Source organism: Augochlora pura, chromosome 8 (genome assembly GCF_028453695.1).
Source record: "Augochlora pura isolate Apur16 chromosome 8, APUR_v2.2.1, whole genome shotgun sequence".
Classification (NCBI taxonomy): Eukaryota; Metazoa; Arthropoda; class Insecta; order Hymenoptera; family Halictidae; genus Augochlora; species Augochlora pura.
The window spans coordinates 10,711,776-10,734,268 of NC_135779.1; the positions used below are offsets into that span (position 1 = coordinate 10,711,776).

Here is a 22,493-nt window from a genome sequence, read left to right on the forward strand (position 1 = left end):
TCGGTGCGCGACGGCCTCCTTCCGCCAGAGTTCACAGACCATACGAAAATAGTCTCGCGGAGACACGATGCAATGGAATTCACAAACGTCGTCGGAAATCAAGACGATCGTGAATTTAGATACAATAAAATTCTCTCTAAAACTTCAAACTTTCATCTCCTGTTGATTTTAATAGTCAAATATTTTTTAATTGCACGAATTAAAAGAGAACTTTTCCATTTGTATATACGCATGCTATTTGCATATATAACGTTTTTAAAGTATAAAATAAAAGAGGACATAAATAATATTGATGTATAATCAAGAACATAATGTAAAAAGGAATTGTTTTAAATTATAATGTAACACAATGTAACAGAATAGAATGAAATATCTAGATATAACAATTTATAAGTAAAAAAATCAAAAGTCAAGATCTAGATGAGATTCTTCGGTATCAGAAATTTCTATAGTTTCTTCTGTGCTTTTGGAGTTTGACGAAAGCTCTGGTGTTGTTCTATTATGTTCAAGATTTCCCAAAAGCAACGATTTTAACAATAAAGCAACGATTGTGGTTTTACGAGAACGTTTTGTAATGTGTGTGGTCCACACTTCGCAACTTTATGGCGAACCTGTTAGTCTTTCCTGAATTTGTTCTCATATAACATTTATCACAAAACAAATAAATGTGCAATTTCATCATTATGTGATTCTAAATTTTCGTGCAACGCTTTCTATGCTTATATAGTGACAAAATATATTTTTATGAGTATCATTAGTCTTAGTAAACATTCTGGAACGGGAATAAATAGAAGATACATTTCCTGGCATGAATTTTTCTCCCCCTAGTTTGCCCAATTGTCCCGTCGTGAATCGGCTGCCGCTGCAAAAACTTTCTCTAATTTTCTAAAGTTGCGGATATTCGCCGGCAGGGAAAAGGTTCGAGGGTAGAGACGGGAACTCGTTGCCTCGGTGAATTTAAATGTCAAAATATACACGTTAACGATTCGGACCGTACAAAGCTGTGTCATAGCTTCATTAACATAATAGGAGAAGGTGCTGCCGCGAGCGAGCCTGACCAAACCCGTCAATCAAAAACCCGATCCTCGAGAAAAGGGCTAGTTAGCCCGTGACCCCATGCATTCCCGTCCTCGCCAAGGATAACGTATGCGCGCCTCGGTGCATGCCGAACGGAAATTCCGTCGCCTCATTCCGCATTTCGGAATTCGAGTCGGTGCAGCGAACCTCGCGGATTCGCCATCGGCGTTCTTAAAAAGCAAAGAACGGTGGGCAAATTGTTGCGTGTCACGCGCAGAATGGACGCGAAATGGATGGAAGAATCGACAATCGAAGGGCGTGGATCGAAAGAGAGACGGTCGAAGGGGTGCGAGTTCGCTCCCTTGACCGGTGGATTCGCATAGATCGGGATAGATGACCAGGGGCCACGTCGGGCCTCACAAAGCCGGACATTCCCCGCGTCACTTTGATTGTCACTTGTTTCCTGCCGATTTTCCCCGGCCGCCTCTCTGGCTCCGGTTACGAATTCAAATGGCGAGAATCACGGCGTAACCCTACGCCTTGAGAAATCGAAGGTCACGCGGTGTCGTGCCGCGCGGTTCGCCAAGACGAGCCCCGACACCCTTCCGGGCCGATTCGCGAAAACCTCGCAAAAAGGAGAGAGAGCCGTGCACGCGTTGATAGAAGGATCGGGACCGAGCCTCGAGGAGGAAGAGAAGGTGGAGAAGCAAGGGGGTCTCGAACATAATGTGGCTCATTGTCGAATCACTTCCGGGGCTTGACCTCCAGCAACGCCCCTAGGACCAGTTCACCTGGACAATGTCCACGAATAATGGGGCGCCGGTGTTATGCATTGTACGGCCGGAACGACCGACACGTCGATTGTCTACGTGCGTCCACATCGAGCAAGAATTTAATAATATCCACAATACCGGAGCAGCTCACCACCTACGAGGATCCTGCGTGGATCCGACGAGGAGAATCCTTGCGGAGGGAGCTTCGAGTAAAAGTGGTGGGCGTGCTAGGAAGCCCGAGCCATTGTTGCGGACATTGTTATTTCAATGATGATCGTCTTGGCGGAGCGAAATACGAGAAGGGTGCGGCGCAACGCTCGTCGCCGACGATTAAGTAACGTAACGTTTTCGAAGAGAGATTTTTGCCAAAGGCTGGGATCGGGGTTGGGCGAAAAAGCCTGGTGCCGCGGCCTCTTTTTGCGGGCACGATTCCTCTCATTATTGGACAGTGGGGTGGCTCTCGTGCGGTTTACGCGAGGACACGCTCCGTCGAGAGTCGCCATTTATATGATTTGTCAGCGACATACGCCGCTAATGGTACGGCCTTCCAGCCGATTTCACGGAAAAGTGGTCCACGCGATCACCGAGCCGCGTGCACCCGCTGCGCTATGAAAAACAACCGATCTTCCGCTCCTTTTTGCTCCGCGCCCTTTGCGACGGCTCGGCTGCGTTCGCTCTCTCGTCCACAGAGAAAAAAGAGAGACCTCGAGAGGGACCGTCAGCGATCACGCGGAAGAATCGACAATGCTTCCAATATGCCGATCAACGAGCAGCGAACGGCAATTTCGAGGGGGTAACGATTCTACGGATCGCGGAACCGGACGACCCCCCTGTCCCGTATGGAAATCCTGACTATTACAAGAACAACCGTTTTTGATAAATACTCTGCTCGGGAAATACACAACTCATTTCGCACTTAGACACGCAGGATTTTTGAATAAGCTTATTGCTATTTTTCTAATTTTAATAATTAATAATAGACTACTGGTGAAGCGAGCATTTATCTTCTTTCGACCGAGTAGTTCTGATTTCGAAGATCGATCACACTGCGATTGATTATTTCAGGCAGGCGAAAACATCGTCTATTGTTCATAGAAGCGTTAGAAGTCTCAAATATTCAATTATTTCCTGCTCATATTTTATGCTCAAAGAAATAGAATTATCATCGATGCTAGAAATGTAAGATTTTTTCCTACATTAACATGTTCGTTGTATTACGTTCTTCACGGTTACAAAAATTATTAAAAAGAAAGGAAAATTCACTGTGCGTCTATATTTACTTGTACGATGAAATAATGACGGAAGAACAGAATTATTACCAAAATTCTCCATCAGCAGGCTTTAAATGTTTAAGAAGAAAAAACAAAATTTATCATTTCTTTCGTAGAGTTTAAATATACGCAACACAATAATATGTTTTAATTTTTTATAAAAATAAAAATAAACTAGCTTTGGTGGTTGAGAGTAGACATACCACCGCAAAGGGTTGCAGACTAGAAAATATGAAGGAAAATTACGCGATTACGTTGTTTCCGAAAAATTCGAGATCGATAGAAAACAAGATCTCATGGATCGGAGCTGGAAGAACGCGGCAAGGGCAGCCCGTACAATAAACGCCACAAGATTGATCATTTGAGGCGAGTTCTCGAGATCACTCGGCAAATTGGAGCGGTACCCTCGACGCGAGGGTCTCACAGACGAGTGAGCTAAGCCTAAGATTGGTTTAGTCGCCACGAAGGCACGCCGCGACTCTGCGGATCACGCGTCACCGAGCAAAACGCAACCGGAAAGAGAGGATCCTCCCCTTTTAGCTTCCTCCCAGGTTTCTGGCTGCCAGCCCTCCGCGAGGATCCGAAAAACGAGGCTCGGCCGGCGCGGCAGGTGGGGTACCAGCGATACCTCCCTTCCAAACCGTCTCCCTTCGTTCCGCTTCAGGTGTGTGTACCATAAGTGTCCACGAAATGTTGGGCAAATATGCTCGGCATAGGGCATATTTCTCGTCCGTGTAATTCGGTATCCTCCACCTTCTTTTCAATAGATGTTGTCGATGTTTGTGCAATTTCGGGGAACGGGAATAACCCTCGTATGTCCCTCGAGATAAAAATTCGATAAACTTGTAATTGTAAGTATTGTAAAACATATGATCTTCTCGTGGACTTGTAAAAAGACTTTTGTTATTTTTCGAAATCTATTCTTTTTGTTCGTAACTAGATTGTGGACTTTTACGTTTGGATTATTATTATTATGTATTGTTATTTATTTATGGAATGTACACCGGTATTTATCAATTAGTTATAAAATTGTAGAAAGGAAAACTCACGGAGATTTAGAGCGACGGCATACAGATTAAAAATTAAAAGAAAAGAAAAATGAGAGAAGATTATTCACTTTGTTTTCACGGAAATGTGTTGAACTGAAATTGTAACATAAAACGCGATTCGCTGGTTCAGGCTGTACAATGAAAATATCTTGGGGAACGTATAAAGTTTAGCTAACAGTTTAATATCAACGAGTCGAAAATTCGCGTTTCGAATGCGACGATTTTCGACCAACGAGCAGGAGACCCGGAGTGTATCGATAATTCTGCGATTGGCCTGGTTCCCCTTCGATCGCGCTAGAAGTTTGCCTCTTTCCCGGGGAATGTGAGAAAAGGATTAGGATTAGGGGACAGCGTGCGAATCGAGCGAAAGGGATCCCTCCTAGATTTCTCCAATTTCAGAAAAGGATCGCGCGCTCTCGGTCGACCGTTGGGTTCGTTACAAACACTGTGATGTAAATCGCGGTTTCAGCCATTCCACGGATTTCCTTCGTCGGAGAAATCATTTTTTTTTCCACCCCTTGTAACCGCCGTGGGTTTTCCGCGCGTTGTCGGGGCGGGAAACGGTTTCCTGGACGCGTCTACTCCGTCTACTCCGCGCAACGAGAAATGCACGGTGAGAATTCACGGGAGCAGAGATCTCTGTCGCGATGCTTTCTCCGGTGGTGCGCTCGCACGTTCGCGCGCGTGGGGTTGATAGATCGGCCCGACGAAACGAAGGGGTAGTTTGGCTTTAATCGATCCTGTAATCGCCGGTCCGACAGTTGGCCCCGGCTGCCTTTTTGTCGGCAGTTAGATGGATGGCGCCATTTACATTTTGTCAGTGCGACATGCGCTAACGTAACATAACGCTGCCGCTATCATATCTATCACACCCCCTGGACCGGTGGCGCGCCGGCCAGTCACCGACTCGCTCCGAGCCATAATACCGTTTTATAATGGCTGGCGTTTTTCGCGCCTGACCGGTCGAGAGACCCGCCGATATAATCAGAGGAAAATTTTATAAATTACCGGCATTACCGGTGATTTTATTATGGTCGGAATTTCGATCGATTTTTGAAATAAACGCGTTGCCGCGCCGAAATCGTAGCGATTCAACGGACCGTCTCCTCGATCTTGACTTTGTTCATCGATTTCACGGTCGACTTAAGGATTCGGCGTTTCTACGAGCCAGTCTCGAAAGAATTTTCCAGGACCGGGACGTGAAAGAAGAGACAGAGAAAGAAAGAGAGAAACTGTCCAAGGTAAGCCAATTGACAGATCTGTCAACATGGATGACACCTTCGACGAACGAGCCGACCAGGTGTCTGCTCCGCTGTCTGTCCGAATCCCTTTCTCTCTCTTTCTTTCTCCCTCTTTCTCTCTCTCTCTCTCTCTCTCTCTCTCTCATCTTCGGCATCTGCCGGATAATACCCAGGATTATAGCAAGAGGATAGCAAGCCCACTGACACTGGTTTCTCGGGCAGAGTATTCCTCCGTTTCGATCCCGAGCCGTAAACAGATCGATCATCTTTCAAACGGCCAGGACCCCGACACAAGATGATATCGCCTGCGAATCCTCGGTTTTGCGGAGAGCCCTAAAATGCCGCGGAGATTATGCAACTCAGTTTCCGGGAGAACGGTTGCGCTCTTTCTGCACCGAGACGGTTCCGAAAACGATCGCGAACCCGTCGATACGAACTCGCTTCGTTTATCCGAGACGCTCGGAAATCCAGGATAACGTCGCTCAGCCGCCGATAAGCAAGAAATGCAACTCACCTCCCACGCGTAGCGGTGGTTGAAAGGCTCGCTCGCCCATTTCCCGAGGAACGGACCGAACCTTGCACCTCGTGGAATGTCCTTCCTCGCTCGCACCTGAGGACCGCCGGGCAACGAGCCTCCCACCTCGACTTCTGGCACAGGTGACACCCACTCGGGGCTCGACTGCTCCTTCTGCTCCTGCTTCATCGCGTCCTCTGCGAACGTCAAAGCTGTAACCACCTCGAACCTGCGTGCCGCTATCCTTCGATCGCGCGTGTCAAATGTCTCGATCTTTATGTTTCGAATCACGATACTACTCTTTGAGTCATTGCACAATTAACACAAAGCGCGGAGATCGAAACCTAATTAAATAAACTGCCCTGATTTTTTTAACTCTTCGAAACAGGTGTGAGTTACGCTTGTACTCCCTCTATTATAACAGCAAGCTATTTTAATTTAGTTTGCGGGCAAAGCAAACGTGGAACAGAACAATTTTAACGGATGGCAACTAAGATTTTACTACAAACTAGGTTTCATGATAGCGTTATTTTGAATAATTTGTACAAATCCATGAGATGTTTGTTTAAACTTTGTACGATTTTCTATGGCAATTACGCTTAGATAGAGAAGTCTATTTAAAAATATCTGCTAGAAACACTTTTGCAATATCATGAACTGTAAAAGGAAAAATAAGAAACCAGTCATTTGGACTGATTCGATAATTCTAGCGTTGAGGAATGATTTCGCTAACCGATCCGAGACTAAAGATCATTGCACAAGCTATCAAAACGTTGCGGCACAGGTGAAAAGCGTGCGGAAACAAAGTCGCTAAAGAATCGTGCTTCTTAATGTTAGCCTGAGCCTGGTAGGCCGTTTGACACACGCGGTCGCCGGTATAGGTAATAAAACTAATTAGAGTACGATCCAAGAAAGTAATGACGCGGCTGGCGAGCACCGGTGGCAGCCACGTCGTAATTTAGGAAATTAAATCCTCTCGATAACCGACCCGCGAGCGATAACCTACTATTCTAATCCGGACAATTAAGCGCCACGTCTCGCGACAATTTACACCGTAATTCGTAAGATTAACAGCCGCGGTTGACCCAGTATTCTAATTTACGCAATTAGCCGGCGATGACGTGTGCGCGGTTGAATTTTTCTCGAGAAAATCAGAAAAATCTTGCACTCACGGTACGAGTCGTTTCTGTAGGAGTCCCGCGACCTGGAGTAGTCCTTCCGGTCGGCCTTCTCGCTGTAGTCCCAGGTCTTGTCCTCCTCCCTGGACGAGGGCGGTCTGTGCGGATCCTTCTCGTAGCTCGGCTGCTTGTCCATGGCCGGAGAGTAGCCGCGTTGATAAGCGGGCCTGGATTGCGGGTTGTAGTCCTGCGGGACATCGTGGGCGCTGGTCGCGTGCAGGGCTTTCAGGTCCCTGTACACCGGGTTGTTGGAACCGTTGTTGCTGTTACTGTTACTGTTGCTGCCGCTGCGGACCGAGCCGTTCTCCTCCATGTCCACGTTCTCACCGGCACCGGTGCCGACCGGCGTGCCCGACGTCGACTCGCCTTCGTCGCTGCTTCCTGGAATAAGAGGAGACATCGCTTGATCAGAGGGCTCGCGACAAATCGGCTCCCGTTTCACCACCGGCGACAACCGCTGACACAGATTAAAGATCGGCCTCTCCCCTCCCGCGGCCATCGGCCACGAAAGGTCAGGCCACCCACGCTCGGGGGAAACTCTATTCGCAGATTACACTCCAAGGCGAACATTCAATTTACCCCGGCGAGATTTGCGTGCGCCGGTACCGGATCGAATCGAATCGAACCGAACCGAACCGGCTCCGACGCGAGAATGGCTTTTTAAACGGCCGCGCCGGTCGTTCTTTGAAAAAAAAACGCGGACTCTTCTGGAACCCCTTAACACCTCGATGCCGGTACTACGAAGCTCCGATATATCGAATTCGTGTTATTTGGACCGCAGTAATTGAAATAGACAACGACCGTGGAGCATTCCGCAATATTTACGCGGAGGATATCGAGTATCACGCGTTTTGGAGTTTTTCATTCCCAACATGTAGCGCAGATTCGTATTTTCGGGAAGCCAGTACTGAAAATGTGAAAGTCGGAGGATGTTGCCCCGAAAGGATCGGTGTTTTCGAGAGAAACGCGAGCGAGAGATGTGGATGTCGGTGAGAAACGGTTTGTTTGCCGAGACCCCCGGCGTTTTTCCTGCACGGAGAGGCTGGACGAAATCCTAGGCACACAAGGACAAGTGGCAATCGAAGAACACTATCTCCTCGAGACCGCCGGTCGGTTTTCACAGCTACAAGCTTGGCGAGCGTGCGATGCGACACCCGAGCCAAGGATGTTTGACGCGATAAGCCGAGAACTATATTGTCCCCCATACTATTTCGTTGGTTTTTCCCGAAAAGACGCGTACTTCGAGATGCGACCACACGCATTTCGTAACTTAGTGTCCCCTGGGCCTCTATTCTCTTATTCGTTCAATAATCTCGATCGCCGAGACCCCCAAAAAACCTCGGAAGCGTCGAGTCCGCCGAATCTGGATTTGTTTGCATAACTCCGGACCGGATACGCCGGGCCCTTCTAATACCAGGCTGTTATCTTCGAATCGAAAGATATCCCGGCCGGTTGTATCGGCTATCTAAAAACAAACTAGGAGGTTTGCGCTCGTCCGCGCGGTGACATGGAGACCGAGACCTGCGACGATCCAGAGTCCTCTGTAAACAGGGTAAGCTCTCTGTGAATCCGCTAGGCTAAGCAAATTGCCGACAAGCTCGCAGGTGTATCCCGGGGAAGAGGAAGAGGCCACTCCGTTCGCATTGTGGAACTTTTACGATGCTCCGGCTCTCTGTATTTCTCTCGAATCGACCGTGTCTGTTCTCTTTTTTCTCTGCCGCGACAGGATCGAGATATCGCGTTGGTGGACCGTCGCGGCGGTGTAATAAAACCGGTGGAAATTATCAATTTTACGGGGCCAGCTTCAATTCCATTCTGACCCGAGGGAAACGGAAAGAGAAAGAGAGAGAGAGGAAGAGAGAGGAAGAGAGAGAGAGAGAGAGAGAGAGCAAACACTTGACGGATTAAGGATCCGCCGAGTTATGCGGTCGGGAGAGCCAGTCGTAAAAGGAAACTGTGATCCCGCTTGGCGAGCTAATCGACACGAAACGCGGAGACAGACGATAATACGGATGGCGGGACGTGAGCGTGTTTCTCCGTGGAGAATGATGCTCTCGCCCGATACCGGCAAATCGCGGGATCCTTTAAAGAATAATCGTAAAGATAACGTTCTCTCCGCTACATCGCGCCGTGCCGCGCTGGGGTGGGATAATCGGCCAGCATTCGACCTCGATAGACGGATATCCGGTCTGATCGATAAAATAAACAGGATTCCATGACAAGCGATTAGGCCACCAATTCAGGAGGATCGCTCACGTGAGGCGGTGTTCGAGCTCCCCACCGGATAGGAAGCTCGAGGATCCTCTTCTGCGACTCGTCGATACGATGCAACAACAATATTTGGAAAACTCTCGACGCGTCAGGGGTCTTTGACTCCTGTGGGACTAGAGTGCTCCGACGTTTTCTCTCCCTTGACAGAGGCCACGAGTACTTGTTGAACCATACGCGATATTATCCCCGATGATAGCGGCTCGAGAGGCTTCCGACGCGATTAGAACTCGAGTGCCGCTCCGCTTAGGGCATAGAGAATCAAAATTCCTCGTGGGAAGACGCCCGGACTCTCCCACCTTTTTTGCTCGCGGACCCTTTCGCCTCCAGGGTAAACAGGTTGCTCCAATTAAAGCGTATTAACGTACTTGGGGCGCTCGTCATGGCTAGATTCTGTGATCGAGCTGTTTCCGAGGCAGGCTGATTCATTTTAAGTCAATTAATTCTTTACACTGGAACAGTTACTTTTACTACGAATATGACTCTATGATTGCTTGACTTATTTCTGCGATAATTCCATTGAATTCACGAAATCACATGTTATTACGAGTGGCTATAGTGTTTCGTCTATTTGCTCGACGACAGGACAAACTCAGAAAGCACATACTCCATCGGTACGTAATTACCTCGAACGTACAAGCCTGACGAACCTAACTAGCTGTTTGCATTTCTCTAATAAACTCCGATGTTATGATAAGGTTACCGCATGAATTACTACAAACAAAGAGGAAGCTCATTCAAGAACTTTGAGATAGTGTCAACCGCTTCAAGCATGACTTATTTGGCAGCTCAGATATTTATAGCCTTCAACCTCTTTAATGCTACAAACGTATATTTACGATACGTCCATTATATCTATTATAGTCTGATATATATTATAATAGATATAATGAATATATTATAGATATTACATTATAAATATGATATAATGAATATATTACAGTTATTATATTATAAATATGATATTATACACTATAGATATTATGTTATAGATTACAATATATTATAATAGATGTAATACACCATTGCGACAATAAAAATTGTTAATCTTTTCCAAAAGGAACGGAATTTGATTTTTTGTTCACGATCATCATCGCAAGTCTAATATGATGTAGCGTTAAAAGGGTTTGTTCTAATTTTCTGGATATACGTTCCTGAACGGATCCCGGAAAAGATAATTAAGCAAATTGCGAATCTCTTCGCAAGCGAGTAAACCGCATTGTTCCGACCGCACAGGACATCCTGGTGATACGAGGATCCTGATGGAACGCGCGTTGGTCCCCATTAGCTCCTATCGTTCTCGTCAAACGATTCCGTTCGCAAGTCTAAAGCTCCTTTATCTCCGGAGCTAATTAGAACAGAAGGACCGGCTGCGATCGCCAGCTCAACTAAAAATTGCGATCACGAAACATACGTACGTGCATCCGCGTATCTTCGATAGGAGCGGCGATAGGCTATCAGCGTGTCACGGAATTAGATAGAAAAAGAAATTGAACGGGTGAACGAATCCGTGTAGTTTGTACTCCGGATAGGTTGCGGTTCAACTTCCTTCTGCCGCCATTCTTATGGAACGACACGAGTCCGGGTAGCGATACTCGCAACGATACTAGCAACGATACTGGCAACGGATGTCGAATAAAAATTCTCGACGCTCCCACGTCGCGATCCACGGCGAATCGATCGGAACGATCGTCTCTAATCGAACCGTAATGCGATAAAAATAGATACGAAATGATCCCTAACACCCGCGGTATCGTTGTTATTTCCTGTAGCGCGAGCCTAACATTAACGAGCGGAGCGTTATCGGCGGCACTTCACCTTCGACCGTCTATAGCTGTAATTTCGTTTCCGTCGCGAACGAACGGCACATGCGAAATCGTAGTACGTGCCGTTCGACAAAGGCAGAAGCTCGTGCGACTTACCACTCATCTTGTAGTCGACCATGGGTCGCGATAGATCGAGACAATTCATCGGTAATCGGCGTGGGTGGGCGACAGACACTCCGAGGAATCTTCGAGCATAGAACGTCAACGACACTGTCCACACATGTTCCCCGAGCCACAAGAGTTTTCACACCTCAACACACTGGTTGGTGGGTTTCGCGATAAATTCCGAGCGGATCGTGCTGTCCATGATCCGCGGATCGATACGCATGATCGTCGCTCCGCGGCGATAAAGATTGCCGGCGCGACGCCCGGCGGGGGGTAGCAGCGATCCTCGCAGGGGGCAGTCGAGCGTACTGTCTCGGCGAGGAGCGGAATCGCGGAGCGGAACCGCCGAGCGGAGTTGCGGAGCGGAGAAATCGTGGGAGTCCGCGTCGCGGTCGTGCGGCGCAGGCCCGGCGAAGACGCGATCGAAATAAGAAATGGATAACGAGAAGAGCGCTGCTCCGTGTCAGCTGGCTCTTGGCAGACTAGAGGATCCGAAATCTGTTGAGAAGAGGATGGCACGACGAGGGCTCCCGAGGGAAGCCAGGGACGATCCACGGGGTGTGGCGGAGCCGCTTCCATCGAGACCTCTGGTTGGCCCACGGGCGGAGCAACCCCTATCGCATTCGGATCCCCACCAGCGCGCCACAGCATCCCTCGAGAGTGCGAGCAAGAGCACGAGAACGAGAGAAGAGACCGCGTTACACTGGTGGAGGAACCCGGCTCTGCCTGCCTGCCTGCTTGCCTGCCTGCCTGCCTGCGGCTGTTATGTGAGTCTGAGAGACCGCCGACAGGGGTGGGGGCAACAACGAGGAATCGGAAAACGTGACACTGATAACGAACCAGACACGTTCGTAGTCGAACGTCAAAGATCGGCCCGAGAATCGCGTCCAACGATCCGCCGAAAAAAGCACCCCTTTGTGCTAGGCCTGATCGATTGACAATCTATCGATTGTGAATCTCCATCCGCTACAATCTCGGTAATTTGCTTCGCCTATTAACTCTTTGCGAACGAGGATTTTTAAAAATGCCGAGAATATAGTCTTCTATGAAAAACCCGAATGCCGAGAACAATGAACAATGTATCCTGATCTTCCGTTATGTTCATAATTTAATTACACGTTTGCAACTCCTCAAAGGATTGAAATGTTCCTCTATCGAAATAAAGTAGGTAATCATTGTTTGATCCGTTTGAAGCAGTAGCAGATCCTATTTGCATTTAATTGTAGCTTTTCTTAGAAACATTACTTCTAACGAAAGCGTATCTTTCGATAAACTCGGAATCTTTGTGTAGAATTAAAATTGTCTGCGTTGTGAGAAACTCTTCGCAGCTTCAATATTTTAAACATTATTTAATAACATTATTTATTCATTTCTCAGAGGATTTTTGTGCTAAATAAAAATTTTGTCCAGCAGTCGTGTAGAACGAGAGTTTAACAAAAATTTATCTGTTCTTTTTAACAGCTTTTATCAGTTAAAAATAATGTAACAGTGTTCTTAAATTCTTACAATATTTTGACTATTCTTTATTTCATTCATCAATCTTTGCAATAAATGCGTAAAATCCGATGTTTATTAATCACCAATTTTTGCAGATCGCACACCGAGCTGCGAATTATGATTTTTCCAGAATAAGACGTCAACCGTAATCCATTCAAATTTCGGAATAAAAACGACCCGATTTCCACGCAGAAGACGCGAAATTTGCAGGCAGGAGCAGAGGTCAAATATCAGGGTGTGAACATTTTTTTTTCCAGCTGAACCCTCGGTCGAGGAGCGCTCCAGAAAGCACGGCAGTCGGAGCGGACCCCACGCGGAGTCAGGGTCAGTGGAACAACCATCGAAATCTTTATTGGACAGGCTCGGTCACCTTTTTCTTCGGAAAGTAGCTGTCACGGGCCTGTCTAGATCTCTCGGCACGACCGCGGTTCGCAATTCATTGCGGTCTGGACGCGTCAATCTGGACGCTGACTTCGGGAGTCAATCGAAGGAGTAGAGTTTCAGAGTCGCCTTTTCTTTGCATTCAATAACGTCCAACGGAAACTGCGAGTCGTTGCAGTTCGACGATCGTTTCACAAAAACGCGGTTATTCCGTTTGATTCTTCGAAGATAAAAAGCCGGGGTTCAAATTTCTGGGAGACGATAAATCAGTGTCGCAGAGACCGCGGCTAATAATAAGCGGACGGAAAATCGTCGAAACAAATCTTCGTTTGGTACCTTGAAAATCGAGTTGCGGGGGCGATGGGAGCGTGTTTCAGAGGCAGGAAGACATGTGTCGCGCACAGTTATATCGTTCTTTATGGCCGGCAATGTCGGTGCCCTTCGTACGCTCGCGATATTTGGCCAGAGGGTTGATTTACACCGGCATAAAAACGTCTCCGCGCCCTCGGATGTTGATCTCACCTCGTTCTTCGTTGGAATCGCGCGGCCCCGTGACAAATCGCGGGGAGACTCCGATTTCTACCTTGGCGAGCGAGCCGCGCGGGGGTAGAATAAAATTCTTTGGGACGCGAGAGATGTTGGTCAATGGAGAAGCAGCTTCGGCGAATGAAAGCTGCGAGGCGAGGTGCGGCGAGACGCCTCGGCAGTCGACACAGGCTGCCTGCGTGCACACGCTCGTTCCCGGCCGTCCCCGAGAACGGGCTGATCGATTCGGGGACGCAGGACGTCGACGTCGAGGTCGGCGTCGCCGATGACGGCGACGCCGGAGAGGTAATAAATAACGGGAGTATCAAAGGGTTATCAGATCTAAGCAGAGCTTCTAGGTCTAGCGCAACTTCTGACACGTAGAGTGACGATGCCGTAATGTCGGTGGCAAAGTGTGCGCATGTGGGGTGACTCCTAGGGGTGGGCAGGCAAGGAGGGGAGGAGGAGAGGCGCGAAGCTATTAAACTGACAGAAACACTTGCCACCCCCTCCTCTGACCCAGCCACCCCCTCGGCCTCCGACTCTATGCCATCCCTTACTCTCGGAAGCCCTTCATCCCTTACGCTGCAACACCGGTGTTATTAATATTTTTCACACCCCCGAAAATTGTCTCCTCTGTGCTCTGTGCCTCGTCGAGCCCGGCAACTTTCGCTCCACCGGAGAAGCAATTTTACAGGCGTGTCACCGCCTGTCGCTTGTCAAACGACGGCGACAAGATACACGGGGATGTGTCCTCGGCCTGCCCATTGTTCGCTACTGCGTTTTCTCCGGCAGATTCTTCCATTGAAACGCCGAAAATTCAACTGCTACAGTTTAATTTCTACCAAAATTGATACTGTAATGGTCGCAAGTCTCTAGACACCTGTTTGTCCACCGTCTCATTATATCGTTCCGCATATTATACTTTTACATAATTTGTCCCGGTCGCATGTAACGTCTTGCATCGCGCCAATCAATTTCCGTTCGTTTAGATCGACATGGCTATGATAATTGTAATATTCCGTAGAAACCGAACATCGAGCCTGGACAATGAACGCGTTGGCAAGAAAACGTTAAAAAATATTTATCAGGGAGACGAGTGATTCCTAAAGCGTATGCAAATCACACCGAAATTCATTTTGGGTGGAAGAGTCTCTCGAGGTGGGCCAGGTCGAAGGAGTTCGATCAACGAGGACACGTCTCTCTCCCTGGTCGACCGAATTGGTCGACCGTTAACGGTCCACGGAATAGAAAGAAGTAGATTGCGCTGGCGACCGACTCGTCGAGGAAGGAAGAAGAAAGAAGTCGGTCCTCGATGCCGATCAAACAATCGGCTGCTGCTCGAGTGGTCCTCCGAGAGAGTCCGCGTAGTCGTCGACTTCTTGATCTACCCTAAAGCGATTTGCGCGTCCGTCGACAAAGACGCGACCCAGAGAGAAAGAAGAGGAGGAGAAAGAGAAGTAGAGAAAGATCGTTCAGAGACGTCGAGAGCAGAAGAGAAAGAGGGATGGAACGGTGAAGGGAGAGAGGAATAATCATTCGAACGCGATACGCTAGGTGAAAAGGATCGGGAGACGTGCGTGTCCGTGAATGCCGTCCCCGTCCGCGTACCCTTAGCAACGGGGGCACACGTATGTCCGTGAGTGCCCGAAATAGCGATTGGTGGATCCACGTATGCTTGAACGTAGGTACGTGTACGGCTGGAGTCGCCTCAACGGTCGTGACGGGAGTCTATAATTTGTGTTCGAGTCGAGTTGGTTCTCCGCGTTGTGTACGCACACGCCTTGGCTGCCTTTCGTTGCGCTGCCCTCTAATGCGCCATTGAGAGCCACGTTGATGTGGCATAAGTAGTCGAGCAGAAGAAAGAAACCGCGCGCGGAGAGCGAAGGTGAGGAAGGGAGAGGGAACGAAAGGCAACCGGAGGAAAGGAGAGAGAAGGAGCGTGCGAGGCTCTCTATGAGGCTCAGGAGCACCGCCCTCCTGCCTCGAGGAACTTGAGACGCGATTGTTGCGCGCCGCGTGCACACCGTGTACCAGAAGCATTGTCCCTCGTTAGAGGCCACCGGAAGTCACCGGAAGACGATCAACTAACGGAAGACCCTGTGCCGTGGGGCTCCCTGCTCCTCCTGCTCCTCTTGCCGTCGCGACGCCCCTCTTTCTTTCGGACAGACTTTGCAGCTTGTCTCTCCGCGCAGACCCCTCGCGATCCACTCACTCCCCCCGCCGAGAGATTCCTTTCGACTTAACGATTTTTAAACGCGTGCTACCAACGACACAGACACCCAACGATTTTACAGCCCGAGGCACGATTTTATCAGCCCTCTTCCCGATCCGCGCTCTCTTCTCGCTCGTCTCTCTTTCTTCCGAAGCACCGAAGCCTCCGAACCGTCGAACCGGTACACCAATCGAGCGTTTAGGCTTCGTTTGTTCGCCGAAGTGTGAGCAGGGCATGGCAACGATGTTATTAGCTGCAACCTGCTTTCAAAATTTTTCACGCTACTTCACACTTGGCTACGCCTTTATTACTTTACTGCGATTGCTATTGAAAACGAATTACAGATATCTCGGTACAGTTACTTAGGTCTGAATTACAGACTTCGGTTAAGGAAGGCGAACGAAGCGGCACCGATTCGCCCGCGGATGCGTTCCAACATCCCCGAAGAAGTTCTAAGGGGGCAAGCGGAGGATTATTAGCGCGTGAGGGAGGAGGATACCGTTTTACGTAATTGCAGGCTCGCGCACGAAGGTGCCTTTCCGCCTGGAGATCCATGTCACGGGGTCAAGATCGACGGACGTGGAGAAGATCCAGATGCGGACGATAGAATTGTGGCACGCGAGCGACCGGAACCGGCCGAAGTAGGGAAAATCCGGTACACATTGGGCCCTCCCGTGCTCGTGCTCGAGCTCGTGCACGAGCAACACCCTCGCGTTAGCTGCTTCTCTTTCAGCAAGTCTCTCTCTCTCTCTCTCTCTCTCTCTCTCTCTCTCTGTCTCCCTCTCGTTGCGATTCCGGGCCCCCCTCGAGCTCCGACGATCCCGTTTTCTTTTCCGTTCCGCGGAGCCGCGATATAATATATTTCGCCGTCGATCGACCGGGCTTCAATTTTTCATTAGACGAAGGAGGCCGGGAGGGGGGTGGTCAGACCGATATTGATTTTCCGGGAAGTTACAAAGGCCGGGCTCATAATTTCGCGCAAAAGTAACAAAATTATTGGCTCGGGCCGCGCATTGTTATCGACAAACAGCGGTCGGCGCTGGTCAAAATTCATTGGTAAATTAAACGTTCCGGCGCACGTCATTCGCCGAACCGGCGGCGGCCTGCCGCGGGATTAATTTAGGAAGGTTTGTGCATCAAGTTTACATCGCGGAGCGGAAACAACGAGTCCGCGCGGCGCGGCGTGGCGGTTCGTCGTAAGCGCGTCGAAACGCGGATGCGGAGAACATTGGCTGGCACGGTCGCTCACCTGGCCAGCAGCGAACACTGGCACACGGCGGCCACGAAAGTGGGAGAAAGAGAAAAGGGAGGAGGCAATAGCGAGAATCAACAGCGATATACGCGTAATATCGGCGCAACAAAGTGCAGGCTTATTGGAAAACGCGGAGAGAGAGCCGCGCGCGCGGGCCGCCTCTGCGCCAGGAAGGCAGGACAGCGTGCAAATATTGATGCATTAACAATGCAGGCTAATTATGTTTTGGTTCGAGCCACGCTGTTCCCTGTCGAGGACGGTGTGGCGACGACGATACAGCCCCGGCTGCTAGCGGTGGTTGAAGTTTGCGGTGCCCACCAGCACGGCCATTTCGCCATTGTGATCCGGACTTCAGCAAACAGCCTCCGGGTGGCTCGCAGGCGTAACCCGCCGTTAAATTAATTTTATCTCGTGTCCGACATTAATTTTCTACGGGCCGCTGCCGGGCTCGGTCTATCTAGATCCGTCCCTCCTCGCCCGCCTTTCATCCCCTCTATCGAGTCCACTCTTTCAAACATTCTCCCGGCCGTTCGACAACTTTTCGCTCGGTCAAACTTCCATAGAAAAACACATAGTTTCTCTCGGACGCGTCGACGACCTAGGTCGGCCGCAATGGAAAAATAAGCTCGAGGCGAAATTATCGGGGCGGTAATCGGAACGATTACATTCTAATTAGATTCTTCGCGTCGGTTCGGCTCCGGGCTGTTTAAACGAGGCACGCGTCCTCCACGAATTCTCCGCGAGCTCTTCTCGCTGCGAGAGCAGAAGATCGAAGGGCAAAACCCCTGCGGATATCAGCCCTTGGCGGGAGGCAAGCTGCGCAAGGGTAGCGACCGAAGGAAGGAAGGGGAACAGATGTTTTTGAGCGAGAGCTAACATCGTAATCTATGTCCCGCAACATCGTAATTAAGGAAAAATGGAGGCTCGTTGCGTCGCCTAATCTTCCACGGCATTCTCCCGCCCTCCGTACTCGACCCCGTTCGTGGCGCTTTCTTAACACCTCATCTATCGATCGCTTAAGAGAATATAGTCGAGCGACCATAGAGATCAAGATCCTGGCCGTGCATGGACGATGCGCGTGTAAAATTATATTTTTGATAGACGAGTATCATCCGTGAAATATTGTAACCGTTTAAAGGAACCGTCTTTTGCCGGGAAATGTGAATACATTAATTGTTCGCACCGGAACAGATCATGCACCAGGTGAAACGTATCTGTTCACTTATCGATTAATGTTTGATGTGTTATTAATTAGTTGGAAAAAGTCAGAAAATATTTTGTTGCACAAAAATAATTAAATAAAGGAAATATAAGACATTTATAACATGTTAGCTACTGTATGCTCCAATGTACGATGTGTGTACCCGCGTAATACACGTGTTGTATTATCCATATATTTCGGTGCTCGTGTACTCGTGTATCAGTGTACAAAAGAGTACATGGATAAAAGCAATAATATTTTAATTAAGCGTGTACTGATAATAGATATCTTCAACGTGGTATTCAGGGTACATTGATCTGAGTATGATTGTCGAACTATTTTCTAACTATGCAAATGTCTCAGTTGACGCACAGCAGTGATCGAGCCGCGCTCTTCAAGGAGCAGCGGCTCCGTTATCCGAACGGGACCGTGAACGCTCTAAGCCGCTCTCGGTCGAATCCTGGTGGAAAGGGATCGATCGCGTTCAATTTTCTCGAGCTTCCCGACCCAATAAATCGCGTCTGGAAAGAATCGAATCTGGTCGGCCGGATCTCACGCGCCGATCGTAAACAAGGCCAACAATGCGCCGCTGACCGTCCCTCGGCGTTTGCCGGCGCATTCACGCATCCCTTACGGCTGGACCGGTGCCGTTTCGAAGCGGGATCGTGGCGCGCGAGATAAAGTGGATTCGAAAGTTTAAATCCTCGGCCACCTCGTGGCCTGACTTCCCTGATTGCGAGAGGGGCTGCCAGCGGAGGAAGAAAGGCCGGGCACGGCGTAGCGGAGGGTGGCCAGTTCTCGCCGGGACACAGATACGATCTGACCGTTTACCGCCCCCGCCGCCCTAGCCGGGCTCCTCGCGACGAATGGAAATACGAGAAACCGTGAAAGAGGGATGTCGTTCGACGATCGAGGGATCGTCCTTGTCCCTCTCTGTTCTCGCAGGACTCGAGTCAAGCTTGAAATCACGACTTCTGATTAATCCTTTATCGGTGTTTTTACCGGAGCTATCATCGTTTTATATCAGCCAGTGGTGTCGCTCGAGAACGTGTTAGCATAAACAATACGTATCGGAAGATCTGCAGTAATTTTCGCGGAAATTGATTCACACCTCATTCAACAGATAGCATTATCGAACCCCTTGTCGAGACCGTCTGTGTTCCATCCTCGAGATAATGAGCGCTTTGAAAAACAACGAGCAATGCTGGAGATACGCGCGCGTGAATCCCGCATCCCCTTTTTCGGATGTTCGTTAAGAGTATGGAAAAACCCGGGGGACAATTGTCGCCCGGACAATCGACAGTATCCGACAGTCGCGTTCGCAATCCGAGAGATAAGAGTTCAGATATCTCTCGCAGTCGTCGTTCCATCACGTGCGAATAGACTGCCTCCGGCTCTATTCACGGCGGCTGGAAGAATAGCCCCATGATTCTATTCAGAGGAAAGCTGGAGAGAGAAAGAGAGAGAGAGAGAGAGAGAGAGGTCGGAACTGCACGGTATCGGGGCAAGAAAAATAAAGAAGGGCGGAGGTATTCGAAGAGGGGGCACGGGGAGCCATCTGGGAATCGAATATCTTCGATCTAACGGCGTCTCTCCGTCGAAATATCCGCAATTGTGGAAGAGTAATCGATGGACAGTCGGCTGCGAGACGTTCCGGGGGTTGACTCGTCACATGCACCCTTTGGGACGCTGATGAAAGGGCCCGAAACGAGTAACATGTTTTTCTACGCTGCAAGATCGCGGCATCAGTTAACCTGCGCGCGTTTTGTCCTACGAGCATTTCCTTTTTCCTGCAGCGAAACCGAACGAGGGGACGAAGGGCGTGAAGTTCCACTGCCGGGGGTGAAGGAAACCCTGCGGTGTCACGGATCGAACGGTAATTGAAGGTACATAGCGATGCTTATGGTCGCGGCAAGGTCTGATCATGGAAACCTTCTGGAAAATTTCATGCGCCATAAACGAACTCGACTCCGGTAATCATCGGTAGCAAAATTTGATGAAACGGTACAGCGAATATGGTAACATTGATCTTGGCACAATTCTCTTGTTTTTCAATACATTATCTTTTCCAACAGCTTCGAATTGCATTTTTGTACAGATGCAAATTGAAATCGGAAATAAATGTCCGCGATCAACGATAAGCTTCGTTTTTGTAAAAATATAACGATCCTGTAATTTTCGTAGGTTTGCACGTTTTATTGCAATTCACGAATCTGTGATTGTCACGAGAGCATATAGATGTGCAGCGTACTGATCAGAGAGGGTTTGCGGAAGCCACCTGCGATGCATCGTCGCGTAACTCTTGCGAAAACAGTATAGGATGTTCGTTAGAGGGGTCGGAAAGTCAAGTTACCCTTTTCACGTTTTCGTCGGGAATAAAAGACGGGAATGGTGAAAAAAAAAATCGAAGGGTTCCTCTCCGTTCTTTTTTCCGTCGGCAAAGATTCGTTCTTCTTGAACCGGCACTCGTCGAAGCATTGTCTGCGGTTAACCCGGTCGACCTTCGCGAGAAGTTCGATTAAAAAAGTTGAGATCGCGCCCGAGGCGTGAGAAATCGCCGGCTCTTCTCTCTTTCTCTCTCCTGTTCTCTGTCGACGATTTGTAGCCAATAACCGGAGATCTATAACTCATCCGTAATTGTTCGCAGGGGAAGAAACGAACTCTTCTTTCCGCCCGGCCTAATTCGATTTTGATCGCGGTGACACTCGTCTCGAGCCCCTTGTCCGCTCGAACGTAGAAGCCGAACAACTAGGTCGATAAATAACTGACGAGAATCGAACAGCCGCCAGCGAAGGAATTCGGCAGTTCGCGACACCCACGCGCCGGAAGCGCGCGAGAAGATTCAATTTCGTCGACGGTTCGAAACGAACGCTCATCAAATACGAATTCGTCGCGACCCTTGAACGTCTCCACGGGGCACACCTTTTAATAAAAATCTATCTCACCTATCCAACGAGAGAGCGTTGACTCTCGAGATTCGGCGCTTTTACTACCGGAAGATCCATTAACAGACTTTTAAACCCTTTGCTATACAAGTATACATGAAACTTCAAATATCAATAAATTATTTGCGACCTATTAAAGTCAGTACAAACGGAATTGGAAAATGTAGAACATTTTAGTAATTACCGTAGTCGCAAAGAAACTAAATAATTTCCGTATAAGCGAATATTTCAAAAGAGCTAATTACTTCGTTGTTGTTACTTTGCGAGTAGAAGCGCGTCACGGCTATCGAACAATTTATTAAAAAAAAAAAAGGTTGAATTATCTGGGATTTTCAAGGACTGCCCAACCAGCCAGGCAAAGTGTTAACGAACGACGCTGACCCAGGCAACTACGAAATATCGAATTCGTGATTTTGACGGGGAGGAAAAAGCGCGACGGTAACAAGCTGTGCGAAAATATCTGTTAAAGCTCGCGTCCCATGGAAATTCAACTTCGATCGGGAATTTGAATTCAGTGATTGGCGAACGGTTGAAATGGTACCGCGTGCGTCAGACATCAAACGGCCGGCACGGCCCTTTGATCAACCTCTGTCATTCAGATGACTCTGTCGGGCATGGCCGATCGGCATACTAGCACGGACGTTAAAAAATTGATTATTGTGTCATGGACACCGTGTGAACACCTTTATCGACGCTTGTTGCGTATTCACCGTGGCGTCGATTGGCTACGATCATTTTTTTATCCGGCCGGAAAAATGCTGCGTTCTATTTTTCGGTTCGGCCGGATCGCTTCGATGTTTGCGTGTCCGCTGTGTTCGAGACAAACAACGAAAATGTAATTTCTACAATTTTTATGTTGCTCAAACTAGGTACGCTACATTATGTTTTCCTCAAATAGAAAATTATCTTTGAACAACCGGAAGATTCGGATCGATGTTTGTTTTACTATATTTTTACAATGCAAAACTATTTTATCTTCTGAAAATTCTGCTATTCGGAAGATAAGTTTAAGCCTCTTCAATTGAAGCTTTCCTTGACTTATATTATCAGCAACTCGGAGCAATTTTTATAATATATTAAACATCGCTGTAATCTGTATTTATTTTTCACCTATTTGCCATACCGAGGTTATGAAGAATTCTAAAAAAATAAAAAATTGCAGACATAAGACAAAATTGAAATTCTTTTTACGATCTGTTTGTGCACTTATGTTATAAACTTGAAGTTATTTGCAT

General features: G+C 48.5%; 1 protein-coding gene across 2 annotated transcripts in view; it reads right to left on the reverse strand.

Moving 5' to 3' along the window:
- LOC144473979 (transcription factor hamlet) overlaps window positions 1-22,493 on the reverse strand; it is a 70,061-nt gene that overhangs the window by 22,929 nt on the left and 24,639 nt on the right. For both annotated transcript variants that reach the window (XM_078188353.1, XM_078188351.1), the window contains exons 2-3: window positions 7,038-7,424; window positions 5,866-6,062 (exon numbers count right to left, since the gene is read on the reverse strand). In XM_078188353.1, coding sequence (XP_078044479.1) covers window positions 5,866-6,062; window positions 7,038-7,424 — 584 coding nt within the window. The remainder of the gene's footprint in view (window positions 1-5,865; window positions 6,063-7,037; window positions 7,425-22,493) is intronic.